Genomic DNA, 15,215 nt, shown 5'->3' with positions numbered 1-15,215 from the left:
TCACCACAGAGACACAAATTTGAATGTGGCCTCCATGGGGTCTTGCAATAAAATGGTATTATACGGCTTTCTCCATTCTCTCTCACTCTCTCCCTCACTCCCTTGTATTTCCCCCTCTGTGTAAACCCTGCCCGTCCCCGTGCTCATGCCCTGGATTCCCTGCCGCCTCTTTTCATAACCCTCACTTTCTCTCTCCTGTCTGTCTTTCTGCTCCTCGCTTCAGGCCTCGTCTGCCTGTGAGGTCAGCTTTAGAAACGTGTGTGATCTCTCGCTCCTTCCCCTCCTCTTTTTTCCTTAAACTGCCTCACACGTTCTTCCCCTCTGCCAGTTGTAAGCTATTAACCTTTCCTCACTTTGCACCACTCTCACCTTTTTCCCCGCTACCCCTCCGCCCTGTGTATCCACATGCCATTAACGCTGCCCTTAATGGGCTTTTTTTTAAACCTCTTTCTGTATTCCGTTTCACTCCCTTTCTTCCGCATCATCCCTTCTGCGTCCTGCATAGTAATCTCGCTCTCTTCTGTCTTGTTATCTCCCCCTCTCCTCCCTCCCTGCACCACTGTAGTCACTCTCTAATTGCTGTCTCACCCCTGCTGTGCTCGGACCCTGAGGCTAAATGATTTCTACAGGGAGTGGAAGAGTGGAAGCCCAAAAAAACACAGAGCTGCTTGCAAAGAAACAGTTTTTTAAATCATTATTGATGAGTTTTGTTTTGTCAGGAGGTGTGCGTTTACGGTTAGTGCTGACCCTCCTATTGGTACCATCACACACTCTTCTCTTCTTTTTTTGTCTGCGTGACTCCCTCTCCTCTCTCCTTCAGTTTCACAAAAGACCCTTTCATCTGAGTAGTGTTATTTATGACTTTAAAGCAGGGCTTACAAGCTTTCTGGGTTTTGTGATGTGTTTGTGTCACAAATAAGTATTTACAATCTACAAGTCCTTTGTGTCTTTATGTCAGCCTCCATTCAGGTCAGGCTCAAATATTGACACCTTTGCCTTTAGTAAATGTAGCAGTAGCACAGTGTAAACATACTCTGTATCAAGTAAAGGTCCTGCATTCAAAGCGTTTAAAGTTTCTCAAGTGAGCACAAAGATCATCGATGACATGTATGTCAAGGTATAAGATATCTGTTCTGGTTGATTTAGCAAAACCTATGGTTACTGGTGGTAAACGGTCTTAATAATTCACGTCCCAGAGTTCCGTGCAAAATTAAATATTTATTGATAACTGGAGGCAGGAAACGTGAAATACAACAAAGGACTTTAAAGGGGTAGTTTTTTCTTTCCTTAAGAGGTTGGGGATATCCTTACGTTTTCTATTAGTCAAGCTCCAACAACATGGGATACTACACTTCCCAAAATGCAATTCAATGGTGTATATAATATATAATATATATATATATATATATATATATATATATATGGTATATATACATAGGTAAACCCCCCCCCCCCCGTGTGGTAAGCAGCCACAAACTCCAGCTCCAACTTTGTAAAGCAGACCTTTTGATAAAATTTGAAGTCTAAAGCCCAGATATCCATGACAATATCAGGATTATTTTCTCAAGCTTTCTTATGTCCCGCAGAGCCACAGAAGAAATGACAACTTTTATCAATCATGTGTAAAATCTGTCATGCAGAAAGATCCTTTTCAGAGTACTTACTATTTCATATTTAGTGTTATTTAGAGTATTGTTTGGATACGTTCACATTTAAGCAGCATTTCAATGTTAAAGCGGCCAAAGTGGAGTTTTAGCTCATTTAACCACTAGTGTAGAAGCTTTATCAACAACAATGCATCATGTCTCTTTGTTTATCATGCATATGACTTGCCTTTGCAAAACTAGCTGAGAAATAAAAGTAAAATAATGGTTGGATTATTCCGCCTGAAATGTAGTGGAGCAGAAATATAAAGTAACATGAAATATAAATCCTTAAGTAAAAGCACTTTACCTCAAAATTGCACGTGAGGGAATGTACTTAGTTACTTTCCACCACTGGCTTGTAGCTAATGACTAAGAGGGCTTTGCTCGAGTAAGCTTCGGAGGAAAACATAATGTACATGCACACGTACACCAAAGACCAGCACTTAACTTCCTCTGACAGCCTCCTTCTCTCCCTTGCATTACACCGCCGAGGAGCGCTTTCGCAATATTGTGTGTGTGCACGTTGCACCCAGTTATCAATACCAGAGTGGTCAATAACTATGTTATTTGTATACAGTATTTTTAGATGCCTTTGGGCTGGAGGAATCTGTTAACTGCATTTAGCAAAGCCGTTTTCAGCAGTCACTGTTAATGTATTCACTACCCTGGGAATCGGTTGGTATCTTTTGGTGAGTCAGAATCTTAAAGTAATTTATTACTGATTCACATTGATGTCTGATGTTCATACTCTGCTGTGGGTCATGTGTGGCAGAGATAATAATGTTAATTGTGTAATATTTCACTAACTATGAATTATGTATGTTAATTATGATGTTAATGATATGCTAATGATGATGATAGCCTAGGTCCATTTCCTGTTGCACTGGAAAATTACATATGCGTGTTTTCCGACTTGCCAGGTAGCGCACACACACTTAAGATGTCATAAAGGGGAAACAGGGCAAGATGGAGACGTTGTTATTTCCTACCAGAGAAGAAGAAATATATATGTTAATATATAATATTAATATATATTATATATATATTATACTACTAACACACATCACGTTGTTTCCCCACACAAGGTGTTAGGGAGTTTGCATTTCAAGAGGAGAGAAAAAAAAGCTAATCAGAAAGTGTTTTTTTTTTTCTTAATCCCAGCTCTGCTGAGCCGCCTTTTCTCCTCAAGAAAAATCTGTGTTTCTTTCACACTGCCTCTGCAATCACTTGAAACCCCATTACAGGCCATGTGACAGCATCAATTAAATTCACAATTATGATGGGACAGAGACACTCCAGCGTGAGAAAATATAGTAACATGGCATCATCTGCGCGCCTGTGTGTGCGTGAATATGTGCATGCATGTGTTTGTGGTGTGTAAGGTCTGTGTGTTGTGTGTGTTGTGTGTGTGGTGTGTGTGTGTGTGTGTGTGTGTGTGTGAGAGAGAGAGAGAGACATAAATAGAGAACAGAAAAACTAACTTAAGAGTTATTCTTGCCTTTTTTTGGAAACTCTTTTGGACCTGAACAACTCTCCAAAAAACTACATACTACAGTAAACAAAAACTGAGATCTTTGAGGGTATTAAGAGATTTCAAAGGGCACTCCAACAACAGTGAATGGACAGCTGGTGACTCATTGGCTGCTTCTTTTAGATTTAATACCAAGTGAGCTGGGGGGTTTATAGCACTTCTAACAAAAGTGCTTATAAATATCCATGCAAAATAACACTGGTTGGTGTCACAGTGTCCACACAGTTGGCCCCTAATTCATTATCACTTTAGCAGCAGAGCCTTTGTCTCCTATTGACATCACAGATTAGAGTCTTGGCTCTTGTTTCCAGCTTTAGTAGAGATTTATCGCAACCAAACTGTCCGAGATCACAGGGAAAAAAAGCCCAGTGTGAATCAGTGTTAGAGGGCGGATTTAAGAGAGCCCACAATTAAATACAGAATCACACCTTCAGATGTACATGGTTTGTGTGTCTGTCTGTGTGCGTGGACACGGTATAGCCGACTGAAATAGAAACACGTGTTATGAGTCACAAGCATGAGTGTTTTGCAGCTGATTGAGTCTTTGGACTGTGTTGGATCTGGCAGGTGGAACTGTACAGTCAATTTCTTCAAGCTCTCCATCGCAGCTCTCTCCATTAAAGCACAATCAGGTCCCTCATAGGGGAAAAAACAAGGCAGCGTGGCCGCATTGATCTCTCTACCTATAGCCCCGGCATGCACTGGAGCACAGCAGGAGATTAAAAATTCATAAGCGTATTAAGATCTATAAGAGCATTATTCATGTATGCCGTCACTGTCTAATACAGTAGGGTACTAATCGTACGCATCTCTAGCCCAGCACACACACACACACACACACACACACACACACACACACACACACCACACACACACACACACACACACACACACACACACACAATAGTGTTCTGGGTGTACTCCAAGTGTCAGCACTATCATATGGGCATGTGTGTGGCTTGGCGTTGTTCCCTCCTTGAGTGCCATACAATGTGCTGGCATAAATACCTGCTTGACACAGCAGATTGGCACTAATGGCTTTACACGCGGTGCCATCTGTAAGCTGGACCGCTAGCTCTTGCATCTTCTCCATTGCCACTAACAGTGCTTCATAGCATCCAGCAAAGAACCATCATCAGTCATAGTGCAAAGGAAAAAACAGCCAAATTAAATGTTGGCTAATCATCGGCACACTCAGGGAGGGCTGCAGGCTCCTTTCCATCTGTGTGCACCTGCATATTAAAATAAAAAAACACAAAGTAATTTGGGCCTTTTTTTCTATTGTGTACGATACGGCTCCCACCAAGCCGAAGCTCCAAACCACCAGCGCAACTTCGAGCACTCACGCATACACACACCAACTTCTAACTCTGTGGTTTCCAACAGCCTGCAGCAGTCACACAGGGATCATTACTATTCATTTGCTCAGCAAACTGGCCACACAGGCTTATAAATTAGCTCATCTAGCGCAGCTGGGTCCTGAGACAGTTGGCTGCTGAGAACCGAGAGCGCAGCCCTTCCAGTGCAGGGTCCGAGACCCCTTCTCTCCAGTTCACGTGACACAAGGAGTGTGTGCTGGGGCTTTGGGTGGAGACATGTCCAGTCATTGATTCTCATAAATTACAGAGCAGAGCAATAGGACTGCAGCCCTGTGTGTGTTGTGCCGAGGTAGACCGCAATGATAAATCCTGTCAAACCAAGTGTAAATCAGTCTAAATGAAATAGCATTAGCGGGACCTTGCAGACCTCTGACCATGAGAGAGGAGAGCTGACAGATCTGACCTACAGGGAAATGAGGGAACACTGACTACTCTTGCTTTCTGCCTCAGGGTGAGGATCAATGGTGGAAGGAAAAAGTAAAGCTATTAATTCTCCTGGATATGTCAATTTCCATTGGTGGACGCAGATTGGTAGAGATCATGACTAGCCCCTTGGGCAAACGGGATCTGGGGCTTTTGTTGTGCCTCAGTACACCATTGATTCATTGAAGTTTTTACTGCTAGCTGGAAGGCACCACACCGCACTAGAGCAATGTAAATCAATTCCAATTGCAGGTTTATAAGAATGCACACATAAAACTTGGAGCGTGACTGTGGCGTTAAATTATGCTAAGCACTTCTTGTATGAGAGAGTGTGTACCTGAGAGAAGGACCTGGGATTAAATAAGCCATGTAAGAGACATGTGACAGTGTCTTAAATATTCATAAAACATTCATAAAATAGTTCACCGCCCTTGTTAATGATGGATGAAGTTTGTCTTTTTCCTTACCCGTCCGATGAGCACAGGTTCAGGCCCGGCGTATTCTTCGATCACAAAGAATTGGTTCCAGATCCAGCTCCTTCTGCTGCGAGAGCGCGACCCCTTCCCTTCCATGCGGTCACGCACCTCCTCTTCCACCTCGGACTCTGCCTCCTCAAACACCAGGCCCTTCTCATTTTCTGGATCGACAGCTTGAATACCAGCGTCGTTTGTACCGTGGCTCCATTCGGGAGCTGGGTGGAGCCTCAGGACATGACTGCTGTTGACAAGTTTGTTGTCTTCATCTGCAGGGTACTGAGCTGTGCTGAGTTCTGTCTGAGCAGTGTGAACTGACTCTGTTAATGGGTCTCTATGGGAATCTGCTGCTCTGTTCCCCGGCCGTGCTCCCAAGGGTTGGATTGTCAGCACAGATGGCGGAGAATCATTTGTTTCAGAGGGAGCATACACTGGGAGATGTTTTGTCGATGTAAATGGCAGTTCCGTTTGGCTGATTGGTGCTTCTTTCCAGGGGCTGAGACTGACCTCGCTGCGAGGTGTTGACAGTAAACGGACGGGGTGTTTGCTCTTGCTATTGCCACTATCTGAACCTGGCATTCCCAAGTTGCCCTGCCCTTTACTTAAAGCTGGGCTGACTTCACTTAGTGGATTAATACGAGTGCTGGCTCCCTGGTCTCGATTAAGATCTGGGGGGGTGACTGCACTTAAATAAGGAAATGCAGTCTGATTATCAAATCCAGTGTGAAGCTGAGTGACAGCCATATCTTGTCTCGACTCTTTCTGAGCCTCCAACTGTCTGTGATTAACGTCAATCAAATCTCTCTTCCTGCTCCGGCTGCCCTTGCTCGGAAAGTTCAGGCTGGGAACGCTCTGCATTTGGGAATTGACGATCCTAACTAAGTTCTCTTTCGACAGCAGCTTCAGAACCCCATAACTGCCAGTGAGGTTCAACTTTCGGTTTGAATCTATACTGAATCCTTTGCCTGGCACACCTGTAGTATGGACACTCAAATCAGGTCTGCTCCTGGATCTAGAGCCTGATTTAAACCTAGTTTTATTGGTGTGTAGATCTGGCTTATGGTGGATTGTGAATGCCTTCTCTGACCTTTCTGTCCTGGTAGAAGTCTCAGCCGTCTTGCTGTTGTTCTTGACTTTCTTTACATCCTGGTTTAGCTCCTTGTTATTGACTAATATGTGCGAAGTCACTGCTTTTTTATTGACAGAGTCAACCTCACGCTTGGGCTTGAAAGCTTGCCACTCCTTGTTAGCTACTGATGGAGCAGCATGACTCTGCAATATTTTGGAATGAGGAAAAGATCCTGCGTCATCCGTCTGCTCATGACTAATCAGGTTTCTAAAAGTCACCACGGGCATTGCATTCGCATCCACGCTTGCATCCCATTGGTCCGCAGCTCTGCTCTCCCCTAGCTTCAGCACCCCTCTCCTGCGAACAATCTTACTGGCCAAGGAAACTCCCGCGAGACCCTCCCACAGGCACAGGGAAACCAATAGGAGCACGTTTCTTGTAATCATCATGTCTTGTGGCGAGATGTCTAATTTGAGCGAGGTTTGCTGTGAGGCAGGCCTTGTTTTCTGGTTGTCTTCATTCTCTCCTCTGTTTTCCCTCTTTTCATGCCCCTCCTCTTACTCTCTCATTCTGTGCCCTTCACACTGGAGCTGGAGGGCAGGTGTCAGTCACTTCTTCTCTCTTCTGTTTTCACGCTGCCTTTGTCTTCCTCTATCTCACCAAGCCTCTCTCTGCTGGTTCTTTCCCACTCCTCTTGCGAAGCGTCTCATTCAGTTTCCCAAGGAGGGTTGGGCACCCTGAGAAGGAAGATAAAGATAATTAAGTTAAAAATGTAATCATTGCACTGCGTTAATTAAAAGTGAAGCAACATAGACAGGTAGGAGAGCTTGCAGACAAGCAGGCAGGACAGGCCTTTTAACAGAGCAGCAATCACATTTGCACCAGCACAGAGGGCTGTTTTAGGCCCAGAACACACATTAATTTATATCTCCATAATGACCCAAGTGTTTTATTTCTCTCAAATCTATTAGATAGACAGAGACAAAGTTATCATCCTACCATTCTACATGGAAAAGATAGGAAAACACTATTAGAAAACGCTCTGAGCAGTGATTAATGGGAACTACTGTCAAGGATTCTTGACAGTAGTGCAAAAAGGGACCAGATAGCTTCATATCACTTTGATGCGTGATTAATTGGCCGGATTAATACTATGCTTTGATCAGTGAAAATCCCAATACAGACACAAGCTGTATGTATGTAGCTTTGTTGTACACTGTGCCTTGAGTGATGTCAACGGTTCCTCGGCTCTTACTTATCTGACTAACACTCTCCGCGTGTCTCTCACACTTAAACCTCAAATAAAAATCTTACGCCAAATCAAAACGTCAAGTATTAATCAGTGTGCTTGCTTTTTGATCACTTCAGTTGTATTTCAGGAACATCAGCCTACACATCTGATTGCTTTAACATAAAAACTTATGTGTGCAGAAAAAGCCAGGCATGTGTAAATAAAAACTTGACTCACAAGACAGATTTCATTTTCAAAAAAAGAATAGTCAAAAATTATATATGTCTTTAAGTCCCTGGCATGGGTCAGGCTAAAAAAAAATACTGGATCCTACATAGCCCATAATGCAACACGCCTTGTAAAGGCCCACATCTTTCAAACTCCAGACTTTCTGTTGCAAAAAATTACTTCACCTCAACACCCCCCTCAAGTCTAGACCAAGTCTAGTTAGTTGCTGTCTACGTATAGTGAGCTAGATTAATTAAAATGTTAATTATTACATTAACCCAGCCTTATAACAAGTCAGGTAAATCTAGGAAATGTGCTGTTACAGGAAAAAGTCTGGAACAAAATCCCTAATATATAGCTACAAACTGAAAATAAATAATGGAAACCGCTATCAATGTTTTGTTTAAACGCTCTTCCTGTGTAAAAAAATAAATAAAAATGAAAAGTTGTGGCCTATGGGTTAAGTAGTTCAACTTTCATCTAGTCCTGTTCAGTGCGGTGTGGTTTGTCAGAGTGTATGACACTTGCTCCGCTGTGGCACAGACAGACCCTGTCAGCACATTCACTGGGGCATGACTGAAGTTGGGATGTTCCATGTGGAATACTTTTCACCCTGTTCCTCTCTCTCATCTTCTCCTCAACGTCCTCAGCCTCTTTTCTCAGTCTCTTTTTCACTAAAAAAAAAAAAAATCCTTTTGATGAACAGTAACGGAAAAAACAGATTATCCACTCCTCCTCCGCGTTCTCTTTTTTCCCCACCTCTCCCACTCACCACCTGTCTCATTCTCGGCCTATCAATCTCCTTAAATCTCCCTCTATCCTCTCTCTTTAACTGGCTATTGTTTTAGTATCCTGTCTTCCAACCGCAGCTCCCTCCTATCCTCTTTTCGTCTCTCTCATCTGTGTCAATCACAGGCCTGTCACTGCGTCCCTCACCCTCGGTGCACTCTGAGGCTTCAATCAATCAGCCAATCCGCTTCCTCGGCCTTGCTACATTGGAAGTGACAGGTGTCCACCATCTTGACGACAGGCTACGACGCCATAATTGTGCGTATAAATCCAGTCCTCAAATCATAAAATGCGGTAAAATATGATGTATCTAGAAGTTACATAAAATAGCTCTAACATGCTGCAGCAAAATCTACAGAACATGTTATATATAAACATCACTGAGGCCATTCCAGAGGATGTGAGGCTGGCTTTGGCTGTGTGTTATCTCGCATATACAGCATGAGCAGGCGATCAGGGTGAATTCAATGACATGGCTCCCTTCTCTCTCAGGGGAACTTATCAGGTGGGAGTTTGATGGCCAGGCAATCAATGCCACGGGCACGTTGTTAACAAGCCTGGGGCAGGTGGCGAGATGCAGGGCAGAATATCAACATGGCACCGTTGCGGGCTGAGCAGAAATTTAAAACATTTTGTATGAGACGTTTTTTCAATGCAAGGAGTTTTTGAAGCACCATAGTAGGAAAGAAAATCGCTTTCATCCATTTTTGTCTTTTACACCATCTTCAAGGCCAAAATTCCACTCAAGCAGAGTCCAGGCATTTCTGTAACATATTGATCTGTGTCAAAAGCCTTTCACATTGTGCTGGGCACCTTTGTAGAGAGCTATTGTTCATTCATTACCCTGGGTGCATCGGCCTGTACAGCCAGTACATAAGTGAAGATAATTGGGTGCTCCGGTTTGAAGTACAAGGGAGCTCATATTTCCTCATTACAGTTTTTTATTATAATTTAATATGGCAAAATTGTTGTTTTCATCCTTGTGGAACCGGCAAGTATCAGGATGGGGATTTCACCTGTAGCCTTAACATATGCTGACATGATTTCTAGTAAATAGAGATGATAGGGTGATACATTCGGTAGCTCCAGGGAGCTCTCACTTCCTAATTAGATAGAAAATGTATAACTGCAGTATATTTGAAAGAGTTTAAAACCATGTGAATACAGCTGTATTTCTTTGTAAGTTTTGTACACCTACAGCAAGTTTGTCAGTGATCTGATTAATTGGGGCCATAAATATATTAATGAATTCCCCCTTACTGGTCCCATTCCACCCACAATTTAAATGGTCTTTTGAATTATTAGTATTGGAGGCAGATCCTCGCCATCGATCGTGAGCTGTCACCAACTTAACGACACTGAAAATTTTAATTACGATTCACCTCCTTGCTTGCTGTCTGTCTTCTTTTTTACTCGGTAACCCTCCTGTCGAACAGGCAAACAGCAGCAGCACGCCCACACGCACCCTCTCCACAGCAATGAACAAACACACACATGCCGTGTGACTTGAAGCCCTGTTGACAAAACATTCTCTTTATTTATGTACTTATGCATATAAAATGCCTGCAGAAAGCCACATTCATCTACCCTCTCCAACATGCTTTCATGAAGACATCCACACAAAAACCTAAATACTCCACACATTTCTGAGCGCACACACAGAAATCCTCATCCTACCCCTTATATCTAAAGAAAGCTCTGGGGACTGCCTCTCTGGACGCAGTGAAGTCGGAGAGAAGAAAGGGAGCTCTCACTCACATGAGGAGGGAAGAGAAAAAGCATCCACCCCAAAAGAATTATGCATGGAGTAACAAAGGTTAGTTTCAAAAAAGAGATGGAGAAGGAGGAAAAGCGGGAGAATGGTTGAGTATGTAAGCATGTGTGGGAGAAGAGATGTTGCAGCAGCAGGAAGAAGCAGGGGTCCTTTTTGGAAAAACGCACGGGTAGTTTAAGTGCAAAGCGCCGTAAAGCAGCGCCGTCCTCGCCTTGAACTTTTGCAGATAAAAGCAGACCTGTCAGTGTATGTGGCGATGACAAGCAGCAGGGGCTTTTGCCTGTTAATATATAAGTACCTTCATCCCCTCTGTCCCCAGCCTCGTCTGTCTCAGCTTTACTGATATACTGATAGCAGGTGCTAACCTCCCTTGGGAGAGTACATAGCGTCAGCCTATGGACATAAGATAATTCCCCAGAGGCTTAAGGTTTGTGGAGGACGAGTGGAGGAACAGCAGGTAAACAATGTACAATGTGACAGCGCACAGCTTTACAGAACAAAACAGTGGAATGAATATACAGTTTTGCATGGTGTAAGACCTGTGAAATTCAGCCCACTTATGGGTGGCTGTTTGCCTGTTGGTGAGATTAAGACTAAAGAGACTCAGTGTAACAGAGCTGTGACAGGGGGCTTTGGATTTGCTTGGCTTTCAGCTAGATCAATAAGGTTAAATGGCAACAGTCAGAGGCTTGTAGAGCATGCATTTCAAACTACAGTATGCGTACTGAAAATTGCAAGCCTGAGATGAGAGTTCCATCCAATCTTCCATCCATCCATTCTGGTTTATACTAGTCTTAAAACTGGTGATTTACGTGTTGCACCAATTAAAACATTGGTATTGGTAATAGATGATAATGTTAACTAACGCCACAACATAAGAATTTGAACCCAAACCACAATCTTTTCCTAAACTTAACCCAGTAAGATTAGTTTTGTTTGAATTCACAACGAGATTCCAAGAGCGTTAAAAAGTAACGCCAACAGGGCCGGACCAAGCTAACGTCAACCGTTACCATGTGAACTGATGATAACAGCCTTCTCAACCTACTAGTAGGTGTAGCTGGCCCCTTCATACCCATATCTATGAGACAAATAACTCCAGGAAATTATCATTCAATGTTGTGATAACATTAGAAATGGGTAGTTCAGGCTTGCTGATGTTATTTTGAGCAAAAACAATTCTGCTGTTTTAGTAAATGTACAAACATTTTGGACTTTTGAAGAGCCGGTGCAACTGGCTACAGCTGTACTGTGTACTCCAAAGACAAGCTCCTCAGCTTCTGTTTTATCTTAGGCTACAGTATATAAACTGTGAGAGGTGCCATAAAGATCAAATAAATCTTGACAGCAGACAGTCCAGAGAAACAATGCCAGGAGAAGTGCCAGTAGGTCACAACAGGGACAACATTTGTGGCCCATATTTTACTGCCTTGGCATAGGTTCAAGTAGTTCTCAGTCTGATTTGTCTGGTTGTAAGGTCTGGCTAAGAGTGTTTGGATATACCAACTGTGACAGTGCTGACCCACTGAGGGCCTGTGATTTACAGCAAAATTCTGCTCATCATTCAGGCCTTTTAAAATTATAAATCATGCATAAGTAGCATGGTGTATCTATTACTGGTTAAACCAGGCAGAAAGTGGTGCCATACCAAGGATCTGCTATATGCAATTGGTGTTTGGGAATCTTAACCAGAAATGATAGAGGAGACTTCACACATGATGAGTCCACTGAATTTAGATTAAATGCAGCTTCATTCAATTATTGAACAAGAAGATAACGGTTGGTACACACACGTGTGTACCCAAAGTGTCTCTATGAACGTCAAACAAACTCCTCCTATATACTTTTCTTCTTGTCCTCAAACATTTCAGTTTATCTATTTCTGTGGTACAGTGTTACATTCAAACTACTCTTATTTGTAAGACACTTCTAATAGATTGACACATTCCTATCTATTCTCAACTGTGGGATCGTTGTACCTCAAACTAAGTCCTTCTGTGGAAGACCCTTAGAATAGATGAAATACAGTTGAAATCCTACATGCTTAAATATTCCACCTATCAGCAATGATAAATATTAAAGAACTACTTAATTTTACTCTGTAGCATGAAAACAGTAAAGCTGAGAACAAACTATGGAAACCTACAAAGACCTCCAAAATAACTAATTTGGCCAAAAGACTGATGCAAATTTGGATGAGATAGTGGATGGCAGTAAGGAACTCTGCAGGTAGATCAGCAGGGTAGTGAACTTTAAAAAAAATTAGATGAATCTCAGCAGTGCCGTTTTCTCAGATTGGAAGTTGTTTAAACAGCACTAATCCAACAACTAAACTAAACTCTGGGTATCTGAAGACAGGATTGGATACTAGTGCTCTCTGTTCCATAAATAGGTTTCTTGGTTATGTTGTGCTGACTAATCTACTTAATTAATTTCTGGATTATTTGTTTTTTTGAGTAAATGAAGCACTACATTTGGTTAGATATACAGCAAGGGTCAGGGGTTTGCATCCTGAGTCCTGTCTGTGGTTAGGTTCACACAACAAAAGCCCTTTAAAGCCTATGGTGCAGGTTAACCACCACTGTCGATTAATGGGTACATAAATGTAAATGTAATGTGCTGTATTTATATAGCGCTTTCCAGTCTAAAACTGCTCAAAGCGCTTTACATTACAGGGAACATTCACCATTCCACACATTCATATCACTGTGGCTGGGGCTGCCGTACAGGTGCTACTGCTCATCAAGATAACATCATACACTTCACACTCCGATGCGCAGCACCGGGGGCAATCGGGTTCAGTGTCTTGCCCAAGGACACTTCGACAATGACTGCAGGGGCAGGGATCGAACCACCACCTTCCGATTGACAGGCAACCGCTCTACCACTGAGCCACAGCCGCCTTGACATAAAGCACTCAAGATATGAATCTCATTTAAAAAATGTCTCCAAATTGTGTTAAAGACCAGTATTTGTCATTTCTGGTAATAGCAGGGGGGGGGTTTTAACACAATTCGGTGATGGTGTAACATTGGCATAGCGACATGGAGGAGACAAGCCTCAGCCTAGTACTAAAATTATAGCAACTGACTGGGAAGAGAGGTGGCTAGAACCACTAATAACATGTACGATGGCCCGCAGCCGTATTATTTCAAACATGTCAGACGTGAATGAGAAATTGTCCGTGGAGAATGAGTGGAGAGTTAGCAAAGTGTCCTGGTGGGTTGCTATCATTTAGCAATGCAGCAACGAGTGCTGTCGCTAGTCAGAGCCTGTCTACGGATGACATTCTCTGATCTAGTCTACGAACGGCAGTTCTATATTCTGCGGTACCTACCATTGAACACTCTTACTTGTCTCTCGATACTCTCTCTCTATCTATTGTCACTCTCAAGCGGGCTTTGGTCTGTTGTCTCCTCAATGTGGAGTAATGCAATGCGTTGTGGGGGAAAGGAGAATCATTGCAAACCGCTGTAAAGAGTATCTACTTTTTTGTATTATTCTCCGTTTTGTGATACCCAACAACATCAAATACAATGGATAACAGTTTAAATGTTTATTATTAACAAACAAATTGCGCAAATTTGTTAGAAGACAAACCCTGTGACACGGACTTTAAGGCATATTGAGGAGGAATAAATCCTCTGTATTATTTTTTGCCAGATTGCCCCTGGCATTATTTCAACTAGGTCAGTTCCCCATTTAATTTTAAGAGAGTCTAAACTGGTCGTGTTATGTCTGTTAAGCACTGTATACATTATGTTCTTAAATTTGTTTTGTGTCAGCTGTACACTAAAATTGAGCCCAGCAAAGATACAGAAGGCAGTCTGAATTAGATTTTTTTTTTTAACTGAGAATATATATAGAAATGTGATTTATGATTTTTTGCAAAAACTCCTTTTCATACTTGTATTTTGGATTTCTAGTAGAACATGTTTACATGCTTTAATGTAAAAAAAAGACACTATTGTCAACTCACTGTCAGAATAGACCTGTATTCACCCTGTCTGAAACTGTTTTAGCACCTATCTCTTCAAGGCCACCCTCCCGAAAAAAAACATTTTGCCCTGATTGGTCAGCGTTTCCGGGTCTTCCACACCAGCACTCTCGGAGTCTCTGCATGGAATGACTGTAACAGCACTGCAGAGCCACTTTCTATACATGTATAGTATAGTTGTGACATAACTGTACAGAAGTCCAGAGGGCTCGTTTAAAGGCATTTTTTCTAAACACAGGCTGTGTGCGTTTCTCTTTGGATTGAGCACTTTTATACTTTACTGTGGGTAAAGTATTTAACATAGAACAAGTTGCTTTAATCTCAAATGTAGTCTGACAATTTTTTATTACTTATAAACACCAGTGCCAAGGGGAAATCTATCCTTTATTTTTTAAAGAAAATATAATGTTCTTTTCATGGTGGATGATCCCACTTCTTATGTTTATGTTACGAAACTACAACTACATCTATCCACCCCTGTGTTGGTTCTGTGCTGAGAAGTTGACGGAACTGATCAGCTTCAGTGATCTTCATGCACAAAGGTCAGGGGATGTTTTTTTTATCAGCCAGCTTATCTGGTTTGAGCCAATGTCTTTCTAGGTAGGTGCTCAGCCTGTGTTTCCTAAATGGTGAGTCATCCGCTGCCAAAGCAGTTACCAAAATTACACCTGATGC

At 42.4% G+C, this 15,215-nt stretch overlaps 1 protein-coding gene across 4 annotated transcripts in view; it reads right to left on the bottom strand.

Annotated features, from left to right (window-relative positions):
- The window catches only part of cdh24b (cadherin 24, type 2b), a 160,370-nt gene that overhangs the window by 91,174 nt on the left and 53,981 nt on the right, over positions 1-15,215 (bottom strand). For all 4 annotated transcript variants that reach the window (XM_032531471.1, XM_032531474.1, XM_032531473.1 and 1 more), the window contains one exon: positions 5,447-7,258. In XM_032531471.1, coding sequence (XP_032387362.1) covers positions 5,447-6,970 — 1,524 coding nt within the window. In that variant the 5' untranslated portion in view covers positions 6,971-7,258. The remainder of the gene's footprint in view (positions 1-5,446; positions 7,259-15,215) is intronic.

This window comes from Etheostoma spectabile, chromosome 12 (genome assembly GCF_008692095.1).
Source record: "Etheostoma spectabile isolate EspeVRDwgs_2016 chromosome 12, UIUC_Espe_1.0, whole genome shotgun sequence".
Taxonomy (NCBI): domain Eukaryota; kingdom Metazoa; phylum Chordata; class Actinopteri; order Perciformes; family Percidae; genus Etheostoma; species Etheostoma spectabile.
This window is presented reverse-complemented; position numbering and strand designations above follow the sequence as displayed.